Source organism: Apostichopus japonicus, chromosome 8 (assembly GCF_037975245.1).
Source record: "Apostichopus japonicus isolate 1M-3 chromosome 8, ASM3797524v1, whole genome shotgun sequence".
Taxonomy (NCBI): Eukaryota; Metazoa; Echinodermata; class Holothuroidea; order Aspidochirotida; family Stichopodidae; genus Apostichopus; species Apostichopus japonicus.
In genome coordinates this window covers 19,338,537-19,359,104 of record NC_092568.1, presented here as the reverse complement: position 1 = coordinate 19,359,104, position 20,568 = coordinate 19,338,537, and the positions used below count along the sequence as shown (strand labels likewise).

Below are 20,568 nucleotides of genomic sequence, written 5' to 3'. Positions count from 1 at the left end.
CATGCTACCATAACTCAGAAACTGGAGAGGTCAACCAAGGTTGTGACCCAAAAAGCTCCCAATAATTGCACCATTAAGGTCATATTATATCAAATACTTTTGTGTCCTCTTCCTGTCTACTGGAGCCTATAAGTTGACTGACCTATATTGAAATACTATAATAAACAGCTTGTATAAATATCAAAAAAAAACATATAAAATATATGTAAATATAGTGTACAGCAATACAAATGCGACTTAAAATGGGCATGCATGTCGTTCGATCACGTGACAGTGTATAATCTTGCCCTGAATTGGCCTAATTGATAGGTGGGGAGAATGAGAGGAGGGGGTGGAAGGTGTGGGTGAGGGGTGGGGTAGGGTGGGTGAGTGGTGGGGTGGGTTGTGGAGTTGCTGGATTATTCCTAGATATTGAACAAAGGTTGACTTAAGAGAGATTGCAAGTTTCTGTGGATAAAATGCACTGGAGTGACTGAAAATACAAAAGCAGTTTGATTATTGCTGCATGGTCTACTCAGGTTTGATCGGTCTAAAATGTATTTGGAAGGCATAATTAAGACCTATGATGCTTGTAATTACCTCATCTCAATGACATTGTTTCATTATTGCTGAAGAAGCTAGTATCTGGCGTACGCATGTATAAAGGTCAGTGGAATTTGTTACATAATACCTGGAATCTTAGGATGCTAGAGAGCAAGCAAAGAGTTTGTACCACTTTTCACCAAGGTCATGCAATCACCATATGTGCATATAGTCTTATGATGTGTAATGTACCTTGCAATCACCATATGTACATATAGTCTCCCTATGTGTAATCATGGAGCTATAAACATCTGTTTATAGCTCCATGGTGTAATGTACCTTCAACATGTAAGCACTGTGATGCAATCACTATAGATCTATAGCATGAGATCTGATCCAGACTTTATCCTCAGCTAGAGATCAAGATCCTATATAAAGTGTGACTCTCTCGCACTCTAAGATTCGAACCCCAAGATTCAACCCCCAAGACAAAACCTCCTTTCTGGGGAAATCAGCCACAGACGCGAGTCACTTAGGGCATTCCCTAAAAATGGGATGAATGACAATGTCTTCTCAGTTTTATAATACAATCAAGGAACTTGAAGACCTGATCATATCTTCTCCCCTGGGCCCAACCTGGCTCACAACACAATGCACTGATATATACATGTATACCAACCTCACGGTAGGGCTCAGCTACTGTAGGTGCCCACATGATTTAGATATGTGACCCCAGTGCAACGCCACTGGTTATTGGTTTGTCACCCGACTCTCCACTCCCATACCCTGGGCCATCACTCGTACCCCCATACACTGATCACCGACCCCATACCCTGGTCCTCCATCCAATACCCTGGTCCACCATCCAATCTCAAACCTGTGTCAGGGTTCCTGGGCCCATGAGGAAGAGGTCTCCCTCTAGAAAAATAGCCAGCTCACAGTGTCAGGGCAACAAAAGAACCCCACCTTTGACTGAATATAGACCTGTTTTTCCCATTCCATCCCTCTCCTCTCCCCCTCCCTACCCTTGGAATAATTACTGTCTATAACATCTAATATGTTGCATAATTCATGCCATTTATTTTAGTGTTAATCATATTAGTTAAAAAAAGAGAAAACAGAAGCCCACCTGGTGAATGATAAACCAAGTGTCAAAGGCCTTTATGGTGGCCAGACATTTGGCGTGCTTAAATGCCAGACAGTCCGTCAATTCAGTGAACTGTCTTCCACCCTGCATGACCTCCAGCCTGATGTATTTATGTCCGTTGTACCTCAGGTACTTTTAATAACAGTTTTTAAAACCAAAACTAAACAATCAGCATTTAATTTTGACAGAATCCCATCACCTACTTACATGTACGGCTTGTATCTCCCTAAGTCACACATGTGTACAGTAGCCGCCATTTTGTTTATGTTGTCTTGCCAGACAGACTTACAGAGTTGTGCTACTCTGGCTCTCCCCATCTTACCCACCCCCACCCACCTCCATTTCTGCTTTAATCCCCAATCCACGAACGGAATGGGTGAAAGGGAAAGCAGTTACAGGAGGGGGTGACAGTTGATCCGCAAGTATAAATCTAGAAGAACAATAGGCTTACTATCTCCGCACGCGCACAAGCGTCATAGTCAACTTACTAGAAACAAAACAATAAACTGCAACCGCATTAACTTAACAATGCTGAGGTCATAAGGTCCAACATTAAATGTAGCTCCCTTGATCATTGTACCCTCTTAACTGAACCGTACTAACCACTGACTTAGCCATATATATGTTATTTTGGTGATTGTCTGCAGTTTTACTCTGTCACCATGGCAACCTGACAACATGTCTTCCAGTGGCAATATCTTTTGTGTATTATTCCTCTGTCATGCACTTCAACATAAAGAAGCAATTGAGGGACAATGACAGTTTCTCCTGGATTTGAGGACTTGACAACCCCCTTTTAACATTCAGCAGAGACCTGTAAAGAGTGATTTAACTTCATGTAACTATTCTTTTCCCTGACAGCTGTTCCTGTGTATAGTCCTGCATCAGAAAAAGAAATGGATCAAACATTGCCACAATCAATCCAATCGGTGGAAATCGTTGACAGGGAAACGACTGTACTGGGAGGGCTGAGGTGGTAAATTATTATTGGGGCAAGTTTCATTTCATATCATGTTCCCTGCATGACAATCCTAACCCTTCACTCCAGAGATCAAAGCTAGATTGTCAATCTTAAACTTCACCACCAGCGCTTACTTTAAAGGAGCTGTGTGCAGCGTCTGCATGGTGCCGTCATAAATTTGGAATAATGTTTTGGTCTGTTTGCAATGAATTTTCCTACTTTTGTTGCTTTTTAATTTCATGGGGATATGCTCATAGGGTCCTTACAGATCTGCATTCTTGATGAAGGTTACTAATTAAAAAGGTGACCGTTATTTAAAGGGAATTAATATAAGACCAACAAAAACACCTGTTTCATAACGTATTCAATCAAAGTTGCCCCAGGAACAAATGTTACATTAATACAAATATATCTAAGGTTTGTTATTTAAATAGAACAAGACACTAAATTTGTGAAACGAAAAACATTTTTATACTGTATGGACTAAAAGATCGGCTACGACATCACAAATTCAAGAGAAGCCAAATGTTGACCGTGCATACCTAATGTTACTTACAATGAGGAATTCAACTTTATTTGTGAACATTTGTTCAAAAATGCCAAGATAATTTTCGAGATAACGAAAAAATTAAAAAATTAATTTAACTTGAAGCAAACACGATGTGACGTCATAAATGCACACTACAACATATACAACTATAGTCCTTGGAATAACTGTTACAACTTTACATCTGGGAGTATCCTTTTAAGATGAAATAGCTGTAAGGTTAGTCATTCATTCTATCCATGTATGATATTTGCCCTATCAACCCCTCCCACCCTCCCCCCCTCCACCCAAAGGGGTAACAAAAACCAGAAATCATTTCACAGTTTTGAATCTTTTCAACATGTTAGCTTTCAGTTGGTATTTACAATGTTTCAAGTTTCACATTCTAAAACCTGCTCAAAATGTGCAAGAATTTTAACTTTGTGTAGTTTAATGTGATGTCTCTAGGGGACATGTGATGACCTCTTTGTGCTACAGTATATCACCTAACACAACCATCATTAGGAAGACTGCATCTTTCTTGTTTTTTTGTTTTTCCATGCTTCATATATATGTACAGATTCTTGATGAAAATCTACATGGATATATCTACATGGATATCTCCAAATCAAACTAAATCAAACTCTTGATGAAAATCAACTCAATATCACAAGATCGAATATAATAACTGCAATTTGTCACTGGAGGTGAGAGATGGTGTATGTGGGATGGGGGGGGGAGGGGGAGTTGTGGAGTAGGGGATGATTCCATGTAGTAATCGTATCTAGCTACATGGATATCTCCCAATCAAACTAAATCAATCTCTTGATGAAAATCTTAGAGATCTGATTGTTCCACAGCCCACAATCAATATCACAACAAGATCGAATATCATAACTGCAATTTGTCATTGGAGGTGAGAGGTGGTGTGTGAGGGGGGAGGGGGAGGGGGCGGGGGATGATTCCATGCAGTACTTGTATCTACAGTAGCTACATGGAAATCTCCCAATCAAACTAAAATCTGCAATGTTTTACATCCATTTGGTTGCAATCCAGCTAAAATAATATAGAAACCTTTGTGTTCCAATCGTATCTAGGTTTGGGAAGGTGGCGTGGGGGGGGGTGGCAGATATTTGAAATCAATGCATGACTTCTTGTGGGATTTAGTGGAATTAAGAGATTATGGTGTTCAGGTACCTCCATTATCCTCCTTGAAAGTCTCAGTACGTGTTCGCAGATGAATTTCGGAAACAACTTCCGCAGCAGATTCAATGTTTCTTATTCGAAATGCACTCTGACCAGGTGGGTTTAATTCAGAAATGCTGTCGCAATCGAAAGAAAGAAATTTATTTTCTATTGCCCTTATGGCATGAACGATTTTACCATAAAATGGCTGCGACTGCCCATATCAGGCATGTTCATTACACAAATGTAACCTATATATACTCGTATCGTCCACTTTTTTACCTAATTCCATGGAGGAAATGTCTGAAAACACCTGTTTCATTGCGATGGAAGGAAAATGTCACAATTTCGCAAGCTACATCAGTAAGACCGAAAGAAATACTCTATGCAACACAGGCTAGCCACAAAAGTGAAAGTAAGTCCTAAGCCTAATGGTTGTAAAAAAAAAACAGAGAGATTTGATTGGTGCATGATCTGTTGGGCTGGGCTTGCAAATTTTGATTGAAGTTTGTAGAATCTACGGACTCGTTAACAAATCTGGCGAATTTTATTCAGCTCAAAATGTTTAAAGACAGATAACTCAATATAAATAATATTGAATAGTTATATGGAACTTGCTTAGAACGGTGTCATTGTCACTGAGCTTTTAGGGCAGTAAGCTGGAAAGGTCCAAGTTTAATTTTGGCAAACACACATTGAGACTTTAAAGGGTGTGAAGACTCCGCACAAAGAAACGTCTCATGCCGGTAACCTGACCTAGTTTCAAATGAGGTGTAACAGAAGTGTTAGACACCACCATCGATCCCACAAAATAAACACATAGCTTGCTACCGTCGATAATTAGACACTAGTGTACAGTCGATACATACAGCCACGGTCAATACCCACAACACAGTAAACATAGCAGCGTGGACATCTCAGGTCTAGATAAAAGATAACAAGGTATCACGTTTCATTACTGTCTGCATTTTGTAGTGACAAGAAGAAAACGTCATTTGCAAGCAACGGAAAGTTAACTTTTTCAGAGCGCGGCATGGGTTTGGGGCAAGTCTTCAATGCCTTTAAGAACTGAGCATGCTAACACTAGAATGTGACATATTCAGGACGGATCAGCCTTCTGACATACCGACTTGGAACCTGTTCCCCGCTGCATCCGAGGGGCAGCCGGCCCGATGCCCAAAAGGCATCTATATCACCTCTTTGGCCCCAAATGCACAGTTAGTTTCAAGGCCAGCCCACCGAGCTGATTTGCGACATATGACCCAGTCTGGCCCTTGGACACAGTCAATAACAAACACAGCTTTAAACAGCCATTATTGAAGTCCGATTTATAAGACTTTGAAATCAGATCATTGCATGAGGACACAGGTTAATGCCTTTGACATTTTGACTTACAACAATGTTCAGTGTTTGTGCTATGATTATACCTGCCATGCAGCTTAGATAGGGTGCGAATAGAACCACTGGATGTCTAGACCTAACTATCACACACAGTCTGTATTCACTTGATAAATTATCTCTTCATGATAAAATGCCACATGTATTACCTATGAGACAGCAAAGACATAACCTCCATGTGTCCATTGAGGACACATGCATATCCCCCTTGTGTTAAAACCTTTAATTTCTATCTGATGTATTTCAAACTGGAAGTTTAAACCAACAGATTCTCCTTCCAAGGATAACTTGGCTATTAGACATTCCTCCCGCCCACCTACTACCTGTGCTTAAAAAAGAAAAAAGGAATAATATTGTAGTTTGCTTCTGTATCTATATATGGGTTAATTGTATTTGATTTTCGTTGTATCGTACGATAGTAAACCACTGAATTGTATCATAATTCTCTGTGAAAAGGACGTGGGTGCGTTGAGGGCGTAGGAGAGGGCAGTGGAGGGGGAGGGCAGAAGAAGTAGGTCAGAGAGCAAACCTACTTCCTCACAATACCTCACCAACCTATATACTGTACTCGGCACACATTTACAGATTATTAATGAAGAAATCAACTCAAAATTCCTCTGATACTTTACAATATGAATACATCGCATATTACCACTTCTGTCTCTATTTACAAAGAACCTTTGATTAAATTTCAGTGCTGTCTTCAAGTGAAGGCATCACTGCAAACAAACCTGCCTTTTACTTTATTACACAAAACATTGCTTTTGATCCCTGTCACTTTATAAAGAAAAAAATATTTCAAAGCAATTAGCTTCTTTTCACAGCATTAGAATAATATAACTAAACAAAAACTGGTAACAAATTCCTTTTGACAGAGCTGGAAGCACTCCAAGAAAAAGATAGGTGGGTCCTCACAAAGACCTTGTTTATGGGACAAAAAGAGTTAACCTCCCTAAAATATCAGTAGCCTGCAAAAAACAACAATGAAACAAACAAGACAAGCTGGATATCGGTGGTTCCACATGGCCGAGCTTCTTAATTTACTATTTATGGAAAAGGAATGCTGAGGTTTTTATCACCGTGAATAATAAGTTTGTCATTCTTTTTCTTCTTCACAGATTTGCTTCTTTTTCTGGTCAAATACACATCAACAGATTAGGGACAACCAGATGTTCTTATCTAAAATGTGCAACATTGAATAAACACTAAAGTGTCAGGATTCTTAGCTACACAGACTCCCAGAACTTACATGGTTTACATTCATATACTTTGCCTATTAACTGTTTGGCTTCTAGACAAGAGGGTGGGGCAAGCCAGGGGGGAGGGGAGGGGTGGTGAGATGAGGGGAGGGGGTAGTGAGGGTAATGGTAGGGGTGGTGAGGGGAGAGAAGAGGGTGAGCGGGAAAGGTGTGGAAAAATGAAGGGGCGAAGGTAGGAGAGAGAAGGGGTACAGAAGAATATTCAAAACATTTCAAATAGTTCAAATATGGCTAAATTTTTGCTACTCTAAATCGGCAAGGAAACAAACAATTGCAGTGTCAGGATTTTTAAAAACATGTTCACAGCAAAGATAGCTTACTGCATCTATATGTACATTACAGCAAGACTTTTGTTTTGATAACTTGTTGCCTTCTTGTGATACAAGAGAGAGACTGGTGGGGGGGGGGGTTAAGAGGGGGAGATAGGGAGGTCACCGTAATGCCCCAAGATTTAAGCATGCTTAAAATTGCTAGAAGTCTTCAAAAGTACTTTTCCAGGGGGGTCTCCCAAATTAATTCCAGACATCAACGACTGGCTTACTTAGACAGTAAAATGAAGAAAAAACTAATTTGAGTGTGCTCGTAATATGCTTGTTAGAGTTGGAGCAAGAGTGACCATTAATTAACTTTCTAGCATAATTGGGCCAAATACCAATGACCTTTAAAGGGACTGAAGAAGCGCGCACAAAGAAACGTCAAATGCCGGTCATCTGACCTAGTTTCGAATGAGGTGTAACAGAAGTGTTAGACACCACCATCGATCCCAGAAATACACACACAGCTAGCTACTGTCGGTAATTAGACACTAGTGTACAGTCAAAACATGCAGCTATGGTCAATAACCACAACACAGTGTACATAGCAGGGATGGACATCTCAGCAGGGAGTTGTTATGGAACTCCCTGATCTCAGGTCCAGATAAAAGATAACAATCTTTTATTACTGTGTCTGCATTTTGTAGCGACAAGAAGAAAACTTCACTTGCAAGCAACGGAAAGAGGGCGGAACGCGGTTTGGGGCGAGTCTTCAATAAGATGCAGATTACATAATGTGCCAGAAAATGCCTTCAACAGCAGATAAATAGACATTTCAAGTTCTGGTGACTGCTCTCCAGAGTTTTAACTGGTTGTATGGGTTTAATATTCTGCTTATTGCTTAAAAGAACTACAAACAGCTACTTACAAACAGCCCTAAATAGACTAAACGGCTTCTGAGAACTTTGTTTAGAAACAGCACTTGATTTTATTTTCGATTGCACACCGATACCATGAATACAATTTCGTTGCTAGGTGATTTACAATCACAGAAATAAATAGCGGAAAGCATTCCATGAAATGACAATCGTTTTTAGTTTTTTGATGACCGGCAAGCAACGTTTCTAGAAGTTTGTAAATAGAGAAATCGGTTGACGTCCCCTGGCAAACAAAAGTGAGGAATGTCTATACATGAAAAGGCAATGTGGATGTACAGTGTAATATCCCCAGAAATATCTCTGATGGTATTTTGGAAAAATAACTAAAATATCAGGCAAAAGGAAATTACGCAGAATATCACACAAAAGGTTGAGTGGTACCATCAACTGTCGTCTAAAGACCACTTTACTAGTCGTAATGAGGCCATTCAAAGGTTGTGGCTTTTGCACTGGTCAGGAATGGCTACTGTAAGTGTGTTCTATCAAAGTGTGTTCTTTGTCTGGTTAATAACACCTTTAACAGTGAAATAGATTTATAACTTGAAGAAAACTTAAACCTTGTCAAGAATTGTGATTTTAAAAGAAGGATCAAATGTGCAAGATGGGTTCAGGACAATCTGGTGGAGCTTTATTAATTAAATTCTAAGAATAGATAGTTCCAAAAAATGTTTTTGTGACATTTTTAATAAATGTTGGAATCACTCATCTGTTTAATCAAACAAACTGTAGAGAGAAGGATGGTTGAAGAGACAAACTACCTTCACGCAGTTCTCCGAAGCAAAAGATGTAAATCAAAAAAAAAACACAGCTGGATCGGATCAAACACCTGTGATGAGCCACGTACCTTCTGGTGAATATTTAACATGTTCCTTATAATAAAATTATGAAATAAATCAATATAATAAAATATGAAAGATGGAGCAGCAGAGCTTTCAAGTGGACTAGCCAACGAGCTTGCTTCTTAAAAAGTTTAAAAATTTGTAGAATGCGACCGACGGCCCGGCCGTGGGCGGGAACAGGAAATCCGAGGATGGATGTAAACTCATAAATAGGCCAAGTGTGCCATTCCGATAGCAATAATTGTAAAACATCCATGGAAAATGTCAAAAGAAGTAAGGGGAGTTGCAAGGGCAATGGCCTCATTGTCATTGATATCAAAGCCAATCATTGAATAAAGATTGGATGAAGAAGAGGCCATGAGTAGCTTACTTCAAACCAAGATAATTGTTTTATTTGTTTTGCATTTATGTCTAGAACATTCACCATACACACTTGTATACACATGTGGCAAATGGTTAACCTTAACTTAAATGTTAACAGTTAACAGTACATCGTTCCCAACTTTCAAATTGCTGCTACATTTGCTACAATTTTTTTTCTGTAGTTCTTCCACCCTCCCTCCCTCCCCCCACCCGCCCCCCCTTCTAACATTCAAAAATTATTCCAAAACAGTGAGTGATGTTTAAATATAAGAGATGTAAAATGTGTCAAGCAGTGAGTAAGTTTAGAGTGAAAGTATTACATTAAGGTTGTCTCATGTTGAAAAACGAGTGATCACTATTTGAATGTCTCAACATATTTGAGTGGCAGTATTGATGGTCCATGATATATACAACCCATACCATACCAGAGGTGGATGGAGGGTTTTGTAATTAAGATGGTGGTTATGGGGTTGCTATACTCCCATATATTGAGGGTTGGGACATACCCGCCCCCCCCCCCAAGAAGAAAATAACATTTGAGAATGATGTGGTGAATTCTGGGGTATATTTAGGCTATATATTAGGTCTATACACAAGGTTGTGGTCAACTTTTTGGGTGATGGGGCGAGGGGGGGGGGGGATTAACAACACCTTGCATACAGAATCCATGCATCTCCAATCCATTTCTGTGAATTTTTCCATGGCTCTACACCATTTGTGGGGAGTATATCAAATTTTTCTTGTTAAAGACTATTTTTATTTCTACAGACATCTCATTTTACTGATATCATTGTATGCCCTATATACTCTCTATTTGTTTATAAAACTCATGAAATCTTCCAAAGAGAGAAAATTCATCAAACATTTGATGGAAGCCAGATGATAGTTTCACATTTGCCTGTCCTAATTTGAACAGAGAAGGTGAGGGGGAGCTGAATGTTTATCTTGACTTCAAACTACTGAGTTTTAACTCTCAATGCTGGTTAACTCAAAATTTAAAGTGTGTCACTTTTGAATGTATACAAAATACAAATAGAGAGGGGATTGGAGGTGGGGGGGGGGGGAGTTTGGGCTCATTTCTGTTTTATGATTTAATATCACATATCTTGTTGATTATGCTAAGGTACCACCATATGGTTTGTCAATGTTGCTTACAGTAAGTATCAGAGGCAAATTATCTACCCAGACAGGCAAAATATTTGGAAAGCCTTCCTGGTTGGATGCCTGATCAGTTTGAGCTGATGAGGTTCCAGATCTATAAGGATCACAGTTTAAGAAAAGATTATCAAAATCATCACAATTACTTTACAACTAAAGTACCCAATCGACATCACTTCATTGTGCACAATATTTGCACTTTCCCCCCATTTTTGCCCTAGTGCCCCAAAAACATATTAACACCCTGACAGAACATGTTAGAATATCTCTGAAGCAAGATTAATTTTAGCTTTAAAAGGCATTTTTATCACACCTATGAAGCAACCTTGACCTGTTAGGCAAAAAAGCCTGAATACACCATTGTATTAACAAATGGAAAATATTTTATAGACCGCTATTTTCATTCCCTCTTTTTTTTTTTCTGTCTAAACTGTTGATTTGAAATAAGAAAAAGAAAAGGTAAGCTTCCATGCTTTCATTCCAGACATGTAAATCTTGGTGTTACTCAGTCCCTATAAATCATAAACATACCAGAATTGTCGATACCCCATACAATGCACTCTTACGAGACAAACTAAGCTATCAACAGTATGGGGTATAGATTCATTTAAATAGCTGGATTTATTTCAAGGTCCTCTCCATGTCCTTTTGTGTATTCTAGATAGTCCTTTGAGTAGAGGCTAAGTACTTCAAAGGTAGTTATGAAGCACCCCTAACATATCACCAAATGAATTAACTGCCAACCAATAGTGTAGTTAAGCCATAGCTAATCTGGCTTATGTTATTTGAATGCTATGTTGTCATTAACTTAATGGCAGTATGTTTTATATGTTATTCATTTCCAGTAAAAACAGTGTGAAAGTAAGCACCTGATTTCAGTGGCATTACTATGCAGGGGGTGGGGCGGGACATAGGGGCCAGATCCCATTAAAAATGTCTGTTCCCTCCCCCCGAAAAAAAATGGACCATGTCCAAGAAAAATTACAGGCAGGGGATACACTACGCTTTGACTTCTACTGCCCATGATTGAAGTACATGCTTTCTGATGACCCGATCATGGACCCTGGACCCCACACCGACATGGCGCTGCACTGGTGCCTTTAGTCCCAGCTTGCAGTACCCACATTCTGCGCCCCCCCCAAAAAAAATTGCTCCCATTTTGCTGTGCCCTCCCACTTCCAAACGTTTGGCGAGGCCACTCTGGGATTTTCACTTGAGCGGTGATTATTAAACCCGGAGGCGTTATATCTGCATGGATGGACCTTGGAATTCCTCCTCTTCTTGGTTTCCCTGGTAACCAGAGGTGACAAAGAAATCTAGCTATAGATACTGCATTCACCAGATGATAATAATAGTTATGTATAATAATTAAGGTTCTCCCTACACTGGTTGTCTTCCACAAAAAGGAGAATGCCATATCATGACTAGCAGTTGTAGTACTGCCATAGATGGCGCTATTTGTCAATGGAGGGTAACTAGATGCTTGACCACATACTGTCAGCTTTCACTGCATGTTTGTTTATTTTTTTATACCAAATCCCAAATCTGTTTTAAGTAAATAAGAATAATTTACTGTGTCGGCAGCTTTAAGTTATTGCACACCAATTAATTTAGAGAATAGCCACAAAAATTGAATTTTTTCTAATTGTCCATAGGATAGTGTAATAGTGATTTCAAACATCGTTCGACAAACCACATACTGCTTTATATGCTATTTTATCTGCAACAACAAGAAATGGAGGGTGTATTTGAAACTCAGGTTTTTACCTTCACTCTAGGGTACTATACCATAACCATATCATTAAATGTGCCATTTACCTATACCTTTACTTCAAATATATATAACTTTAGAAATAAAGAAACTAATAAGAGTTTCCGGATTTGGCCACAGACTTACTATGCAGAATATGTATCATTAACTCTCACCCTTCAGCTTGAGACAGGCCCCAACGTTTTCGTTGTTGTATTCATGTATATATATGTATCACTGATATGAAAATGGAAATTTGTGGGCAAAATAATTTACTATGTTGCGACTTAACTAACACTAACATTGCCCATCCAAGTTGGTGTTATTATTTAATTCCTGTCCCAAATTATTGTAATATCCAGAATTGATATCTAAACAGCCATTTCACCAACAGGTTTCTCTTCCTGGACATAGTGAAAAATGAACTTGGTAATAACTGTTGACTTGAAGCTAAACGACAATATTTGTTATTGATACAATGGTGACTTATTATTTGGATTAATATGAAATGTTTTAAAAGAGCAAACATTTGTGACATTTCAATTCTGGAAGATGATATCCAGCTATAGCTGGCTGACAGGCTACTGGTTTAGACTGACAACCACAACAGCTTCAACATACCGCAGCATCAATATGTTGTACTACAGCAATTCAATTCAGCTTGCTATGTCCCCTTCAAGCCACCTCCAACCCCCTCCCCTCACTTCCCCTCACTTCCCCTCACTTCCCCTCCCTTCCCTTCCCCTCCCTTCCCCTCCCTTCCCTTCCCCTCCCTTCCCGCTCCCCTCCCCTCACTTCCCCTCCCCCTCTCCCTACTTGTGGTTGTTCCACCTATGCTGCCTATGGTGCTTGGATATGTACAAGGATCATAACTGACTGAAGATTCTAGTACAAATGTATGAGATATCTCTCCTTACCATATCCTACACTCTAATTGGGAGTAACTATTTTTTCTCCTGTGCTGATCCCAACGACACACCACATACACTAACAGGCATATATGGAATTGTGGGGATATGAGCATGAGGAAAAAGACTCTCTTATTCTCTCTTTTCTACTGGACTCTCTTTTCTACTGGAAGGAGGGGTAAGGGGGGAAGAGGTGGGATGTTACATCAACCAGGGGAGGGGTCTAAAGTTGGTCTCTTGTCACAGAAAGGTGTTAATACAAGACTCACCTCGTTTCCCAGAAAGCGTCACGGTTTCATGATGTCATCTGTTACTGAACAGTTGTATGTTTCCGTCTAAGGTACCAGTTACCACCTGCAAATGTTGGACAAATTAGACATGTTTCATTTCACCTTTGTCTTCACATGTACAACACCTCAAACAAACTTTTAGTTTCCAAAGGAGTATTAAAGGTGTGGCTTGGGGGAGGGGTGGGGGAAAGGGACAGAGTATGGTGATGCCCCCTCACACTCTACATATTAGAATTCTAAAGAGTTCCTTGCATTCGTTGTGGAATATAGTTTCGAACCTGACTAATAGCTTCAAGTGTTTATCAGGCATCAGAACTTCCAAGTTATGACATAAACACCTGCAAATCATTTCACGCCACCGCAAGAACACCATAATAAACAGAAGTACCGGAACAACCATCGGCTTCAACTGCAGTCGTTACCCACGGTGGAACCTTTGTCAAGTACAGCCATATTTGCTCACATTCTTTATTCTTGGCTTTATTATAAGTTTATCAACGCTATCTTCCCTCATGTGTACTCATCGACTATCTTGTTTTACAATCTTTTGATAATCGGTTTTTATCATCGGTACAAACATTACCACTTTGTGTGCTTAACCGACGACGATATCGATAAGAACACCTTGAGGAGATTACAGATCCGGGCAAACAACAACATGTGTAATTATGTCTACTTAGCAAACAAAGTCAACATCATATATGATAGAAAACAGCAGCATGTTAAACAAACAAGAAAAGCAAACTGTATTTAACTCAAAGATCACACGGGTTAAAGGAAGTTGAACAAAAAGAATAAGAAGCTTTTCAGTCCCCAATGTGGTAGCTAAAGCTGGGATAATACCAAGAAAGCCATAGATTATTTATGTGTAAGTTATTGCATCTCAAACATGCGACTATTTTAACGTCAGCCTGATTTGTCGACACCAGCTCTTTCAAGGAGTGTTTTTAGTGACATATCTGCTACTTGTTAGTTTCCTTGCATCATAATTCTGCCTCTGGGCAGTTCGCCTATTCTATTGCGACATCCTTTTATTATCAACACAGTAGGTCCTCATTCTGTTTGCAGTTGGATGTGCCTAACTCTATGCACATTTCTTGTTTGATCTCAAATCATACATTTCTGGTCAATTTCCAACAATAATTGAATGTGATATCAAATGTTTCAGGCCTACTGAATTATCAAATGAGCCAAATTTAATCACTGTCTAGTGTCTACCAACCCAAGCCTTGCTCCTTCCCTCTCCCCACCCACTCCCCCGTTCTTCTCCTCCTTCTCCTCCTTTCCAATACCGAAGGTATTCTTCACCAGGTCCTTCAGAATTATCTTTGCAGCTAACTTTGAGTACCAAAGAATTTCAGAAGATCCCTCCCTGTAATCGCTCCTGCTGTAATCAGTGATAGGAGAGGTACCTACTATTTCCTGGTCCCATCTATTACTAAAAGATCAGGCTCAAACTTGGGAGCAGTGGTTCGCATTAGGACGTGCGATTGCAGGATTCCTGCATTTCATCTAGAGAGTCCTGCAAAAATATTTTCTCCTGGGGGGAATTTCCCGCAATCAATTATCAATTCCTGGTACTTCATGCAACAATAATAAATTCCCCCTTTTTTGGAACATCTAACAAGCTCACACTGCTTGGGGGAGTGCACATACCTCAGGATACAACGGGTGGTAGGCCACACCAGTCACCACGTCGGTGTGACCCGTTAGTTTCTCGACGACGCTTCCCTCTTTCAAGTCGAACACGTACGCCTGTGTAACAGATAAGAACATTTTATAACAAAGTAAACAAACAAATTGTTGAACAATGGACCTATTTTAATCTGACAAATCTTGGAATTTAGTAAACTGCAAATAAACAATGAGATATCAACAAACTGATAACACAATGAAACTAATAGAAACAGATGGTGGCAGGTTTGATGTATGTAGGGACAGATTCAAAGAGAGTGGTGTTATGTTTTTACGGGGGGGGGAGGGGTGTGGGTAGGAAGGAACTTCTGAAGAGGATCCAGTTAATTAATTTGAAGTAATTGTCTACACACAGAATATTGCATAGACCTTAGGATATCAATTACAGTGAAGAGACTGAAGTTTCAATATATTTTTTTGATTGATGTGTCACATTTATTTCAAATGTCACCATTTTGCTCCTTACTATTACAAGTTTTAGGCAGTAGGTAAATACAAAGTAAATCCAAGTGTAAGCCGGTCAAAAAACCACTGCTCAGTCAGTATAGCATTACATTATGATAACTTACTGCTTTATCTTCTGATCCAGAGACCAAATATTGCCCACATGGAGAAAACGTAATTCCACAAGAGTGGGCCCTGTTCAGGTGTCCCCCCAGCTTGCGGACACATCTGTGGAGCAAATTGAAACAAAATCACCTCCAGTTTTAGTTCTGGGAATAATCGATTAAGTTCCATTAAAAGTAAACTGAAAATGGATGAAATTCACACATATTCAACAAAATAGTATTATGAAAATTGTAATTTTTTTTCTTTTTAGCTTTTAATAGTGAACATAGAGTTTGCTGTTCAGTGCAACCCTGAGAAATAAATTAAGATCATTAGGGGAGATATGCTCAGAACTGAAGATATACCCTTAATAATCCAAAATATGGTTACAATCAAGGAATACAGTTAGACCCCCATGCAGCATCCAAAACTGTTACATTTCTAAACAGTGACATTTGGATTTAAGTAAACCATGTTGATCATACTATCACTTTGACTTTCATGATATTACAGATCCATTTATGCGTTCCGTTACATGTGCTCACAAACCAGAACCTATACCCTGATGGCCTAGATCAGCTACGAGAGTGCTCACACCAGCCCTGTAAATGACTTTAATATTCCCTATTTCTAGTGTTTGTTTTTTCGATATACAGGTTTTTAGAGTAACGTTCCCAGCATAATTTACAATCTACCTGTTAGTCCTTACATCCCAGACCTTTATACCATCCGTCGCGGCTGACGTAGCAAACAGATTACACGCGGACGGACTCAGGCTCGCGTAGTTGGAACCCTGGATATATATATACAGAGAAAAAAAATTCAAATTAGCTGAAAGACATGAAATGAACTTTGAATATGTTACATTACAAAGATCAGTCATAATAGCACAATAATACAAAAAATTGAAATCATTTAAGTGTTTATCTTCGGAATAGTATTGCAGAGATGGACCGGGAAGTCTGCAAAATTCTTCTTCTCTTTTGTGTTTTGTCTAATTGTTAATTTGGTCTTTTGTCTTATTGTTAATTTCTTTGTCTCTGTCTGTTGTCTTATTGTTAATTCTCAGCTGTGAACTATTAACTATTCTCTATGATGCATTTCTAGGACTCTGTGTAAACTGCATCATGATTTGAAAGATTGTGCGACGACAACAGAGTATGTGAAAGACAATACTTTTAAGAGTCAATTGAACATAGTTCTTTTATAGCTTTGTAAATGAAATTACAGTAAGTACACTTGCACAGATGGAGAATGCCGTATGTCTCTCTGTGTGTCTGTATTACACCACCAAGCACCTTCGGTCAGAGCCCAGGTCAGAAATTATTAGGTCACCTAATGCAACCATCTCAGTCTATGGTCAATGGCTGTAGCACATTTACAGTTCTTTCCAAAAAATCCTGTTTAACATGTTACAAATTCACAACTGGCAAAACCTGTGATTACCAAGGATTTTGCATATAAATGTGTGATTTTGACGCACATTAACACATTAACAAAGATTTGCCACTTTTCACCCTTTGTCACACATTGCCACAGGCTCCCCCCCCACCCCCCTCAGGTAGAAGTGTGAAAACTCCATAACACAGGTTGATATAGGTATACATTTTGACATTCTGTGGTAAGAAGTCTAATGTGTGACAATGTGTGGTAGACTATGACTTGAAAAATGCAGGGTTTTGTGCGACACAGATGGCATGTTCATGTTTGTTTTCTTTTGTATTTTTAAAATACCACATTTGTTTTGTATGTGTGTAATGTATGATATCTTTTATCATGTATGATATCTTATCTTGCTTGATAAAACTTTATTTGGTTTTGTAATCTTACCAAGTTTTGAGTGATATGATTAACGGGACGGCTGTGACCTTCCTCAATCTTCGACAATCGACATCCAGCATTTAAATCAAAGAGTTCAATAGATTTGTCAGAACCACAACACAGCACTATATCTGTAAGATAAAAGATATTAAATTGTATTTAATAGATTATAAATCTAACATTTCTCTTTAAACTGTGCAAATAAATATAAGACACTTTAAGGATTATGCAATCTTATGCATATAGAGGGGGGTATGAGTTTTTTATCTGAAAAACTTTACATGCTGTATGTGGGTTCTTCATATTTGTAGTGACTTTATTACGTTTCATTGTATGGGGTTTTACTACCAACTTACATAACCGCAGAATCTAGCAAAATCATATCAAAATTTGCTTTGAAGACATGCAAAGCGAGTTACTACATACAGTGTTATAATGTATTTTTAATTAATGTAAGGCTGCCCAAAATAGAAGCAGAGGGAATATGTCCTAAACAAATTGTCCCAAAAGGTCTTCGTGTGATCTAAATTACAGGGGAAAAAAAAGAAGAAGAAGAGTGATACTTTTTGATTTGGATCCTATAAATATTCAGAGACTGATAAAAAGAAGCCCCAAAAGCTGCATTAAGAATCAAACTATTCCTTGGTTACGTTGCGATATAAATCAGAGACCTCAGAAATATAACTTCAAATCCCATTTTACGTTAACATTTTCTTTCCTGATTAAAATTGTCTACAAATTACCTAGTCCTTCTTTCATGGTCTCATATGAGACACAGGGTATCGTTCATTAACCATGAACTGATTATTTCATCAAAGACTGAGATTTGTCAAAGGTAAACTTAAAAAAGTTGAAAATGCCAAAAATACTGTCACCTTCGTGAAAACAAGACACAAGTATAGTTTTACAGCTGTGCAAATGCGATCCCTTTTATACCTCTTAGAATAAACTCTACCTTGAAATACAGACAAATATACAAAAAACAATGATTTTTCCTTACAGGAATAGAATGAATTCGCAGCTGACAGTGACGTGACCAGATTAGCCTCTTCCATCTTGAATTGTTTAACGAGTTTGTAGCTGCTCTTCGACACATACCTGCCGATATAGAACAAATATATTAAAGGCAAGTACATAGCAATTACAAAGAGAAACTCAAACAATCATATCCACAAATAACAAAGAAATATAAAAATGAAATCACTGGTTTAAGTCCATTCTTTATAAATTGTTACATTGTTAAGATATAAAATACTGATCGTTTATTTAGTTCATTTTGCAGATTCAATTACACAATAATTTTTGAAAGTTTAAACATGTGAAAAGTTCCGGTGTCCCCTAATTTAATAAGAAAACAGTGGACTAGTGTCATTCATTTCTTCGAGAGGAGTGCTTGTAAACAATTAAAATTCTTCATCCAGTAAATGTTAACCATTTGAAAAGGAGTTCAGTGCTTTATCCAAAAAGACAAGAAAAATTCAGGTTTCCATTAAATGAGAGCCTTTTTTTCTTAATAGATATATTGCCATGAATAGGATGTGCGATATAGGACAACGACCTACTTCTTGAGAGAAACAGTTGTCGTACGAGGAGGAAATATTATGCGTTTATGCAAATCAGATTGATGTGATCCCAAGTACAAACTACCATTCAATAGACAACTCTACACTAATCAAGTGAATCAATTGAGAATAAGGCTTGAATATCAATCAAGTACATCTTTATGTGTTTATTAATATACAGATGCTGATGGATAACTCTAGCAGTAAGAAGTACATTATTCCTCCCAAGTACTATGCAAATGAAGTTCATAGGAATAGGAATACCTTCTAGGAAGGAATTGCTGGTCTATTGGATGAAAGGTGAGATTTCTTAAAAGATCATGAATGAATCTTTCAGTCCAGAGTAAAGTTGCTTTTCTTCAGGTATAACACATATAAACTACTATGTGACTGTGTCTTTATCCACTTGATATATACGAGAAAGGACGAACCTTTTAATATCGTTGACGGAGGTATCCAAACTGAACTTGTACAGGTAGAAACTACCGCCAGATGAAAGGATGATGAACTTGTCCAGGTAATAAAACTGGCTGTGTTTGATCTCTTTGGTAAAGCAAGGATTATCCTGAAAGCAAAAAACCAAGTTATAGAAGATTGTTTCTGGGTTGATTGGGGGGTAGAGGACAGAGGATATCTAATAATGATAAAAGATATGTAAAGGTAAACAATTAATAGAAAAACTGACTTGGTTCTGGGAGAGGATGACATCACCTTAATAATAAAGGATTATCTAGAGGTGAAAATGGAGCAGAAAGCTGATTGAGCACTAATATAAATGAATTGTGCACACAGTGCTTTCTGAATCTAAATGGGTGACAAATCCTATCCTTTCTCACTAACAACTTTGCTGAGGGGGAGGGGGGTGGTGTCGGGGTTGGGTTGGGGATGGCAGTCAGGAAGTCAAGTCAGTAGTCTGCCTGTCCTTCTAACCTTCCAATTCTGAATGCTGTGTTTGAGGTGACTCAGTGCTGATATGTGCTGACTATTAAAGGTTCACTAACCTTCTTAATAGATACTGGGCCTCTGTGTGGTAGGCTACCATTATTATTCTGAATGCTGTGTTTAAGATGACTCAGTGCTGACTATTAAAGGTACACTAACCTTCTTAATAGATCCTGGGCCTCTGGCTGGTAGTCCAGCATCATTATTCTGAATGTTGTGTTTAAGATGACTCAGTGCTGACTATTAAAGGTACACTAACCTTATTAATAGATACTGGGCCTCTGTGTGGTAGGCTACCATCATTATTCTGAATGCTGTGTTTAAGATGACTCAGTGCTGACTATTAAAGGTACACTAACCTTCTTAATAGATCCTGGGCCTCTGGGTGGTAGGCTGCCATCATTATTCTGAACGCTGTGTTTAAGATGACTCAGTGCTGACTATTAAAGGTACACTAACCTTCTTAATAGATCCTGGGCCTCTGGCTGGTAGTGTAAAATC

The 20,568-nt window shown here is 38.6% G+C and overlaps 1 protein-coding gene across 2 annotated transcripts in view; it reads right to left on the bottom strand.

Annotated features, from left to right (window-relative positions):
* LOC139970939 (WD repeat-containing protein 27-like) overlaps positions 1–20,568 on the bottom strand; it is a 69,240-nt gene that overhangs the window by 32,172 nt on the left and 16,500 nt on the right. For both annotated transcript variants that reach the window (XM_071977018.1, XM_071977019.1), the window contains exons 18-24: positions 19,557–19,690; positions 18,564–18,661; positions 17,573–17,694; positions 16,438–16,535; positions 15,763–15,865; positions 15,155–15,253; positions 13,478–13,562 (exon numbers count right to left, since the gene is read on the bottom strand). In XM_071977018.1, coding sequence (XP_071833119.1) covers positions 13,512–13,562; positions 15,155–15,253; positions 15,763–15,865; positions 16,438–16,535; positions 17,573–17,694; positions 18,564–18,661; positions 19,557–19,690 — 705 coding nt within the window. In that variant the 3' untranslated portion in view covers positions 13,478–13,511. The remainder of the gene's footprint in view (positions 1–13,477; positions 13,563–15,154; positions 15,254–15,762; positions 15,866–16,437; positions 16,536–17,572; positions 17,695–18,563; positions 18,662–19,556; positions 19,691–20,568) is intronic.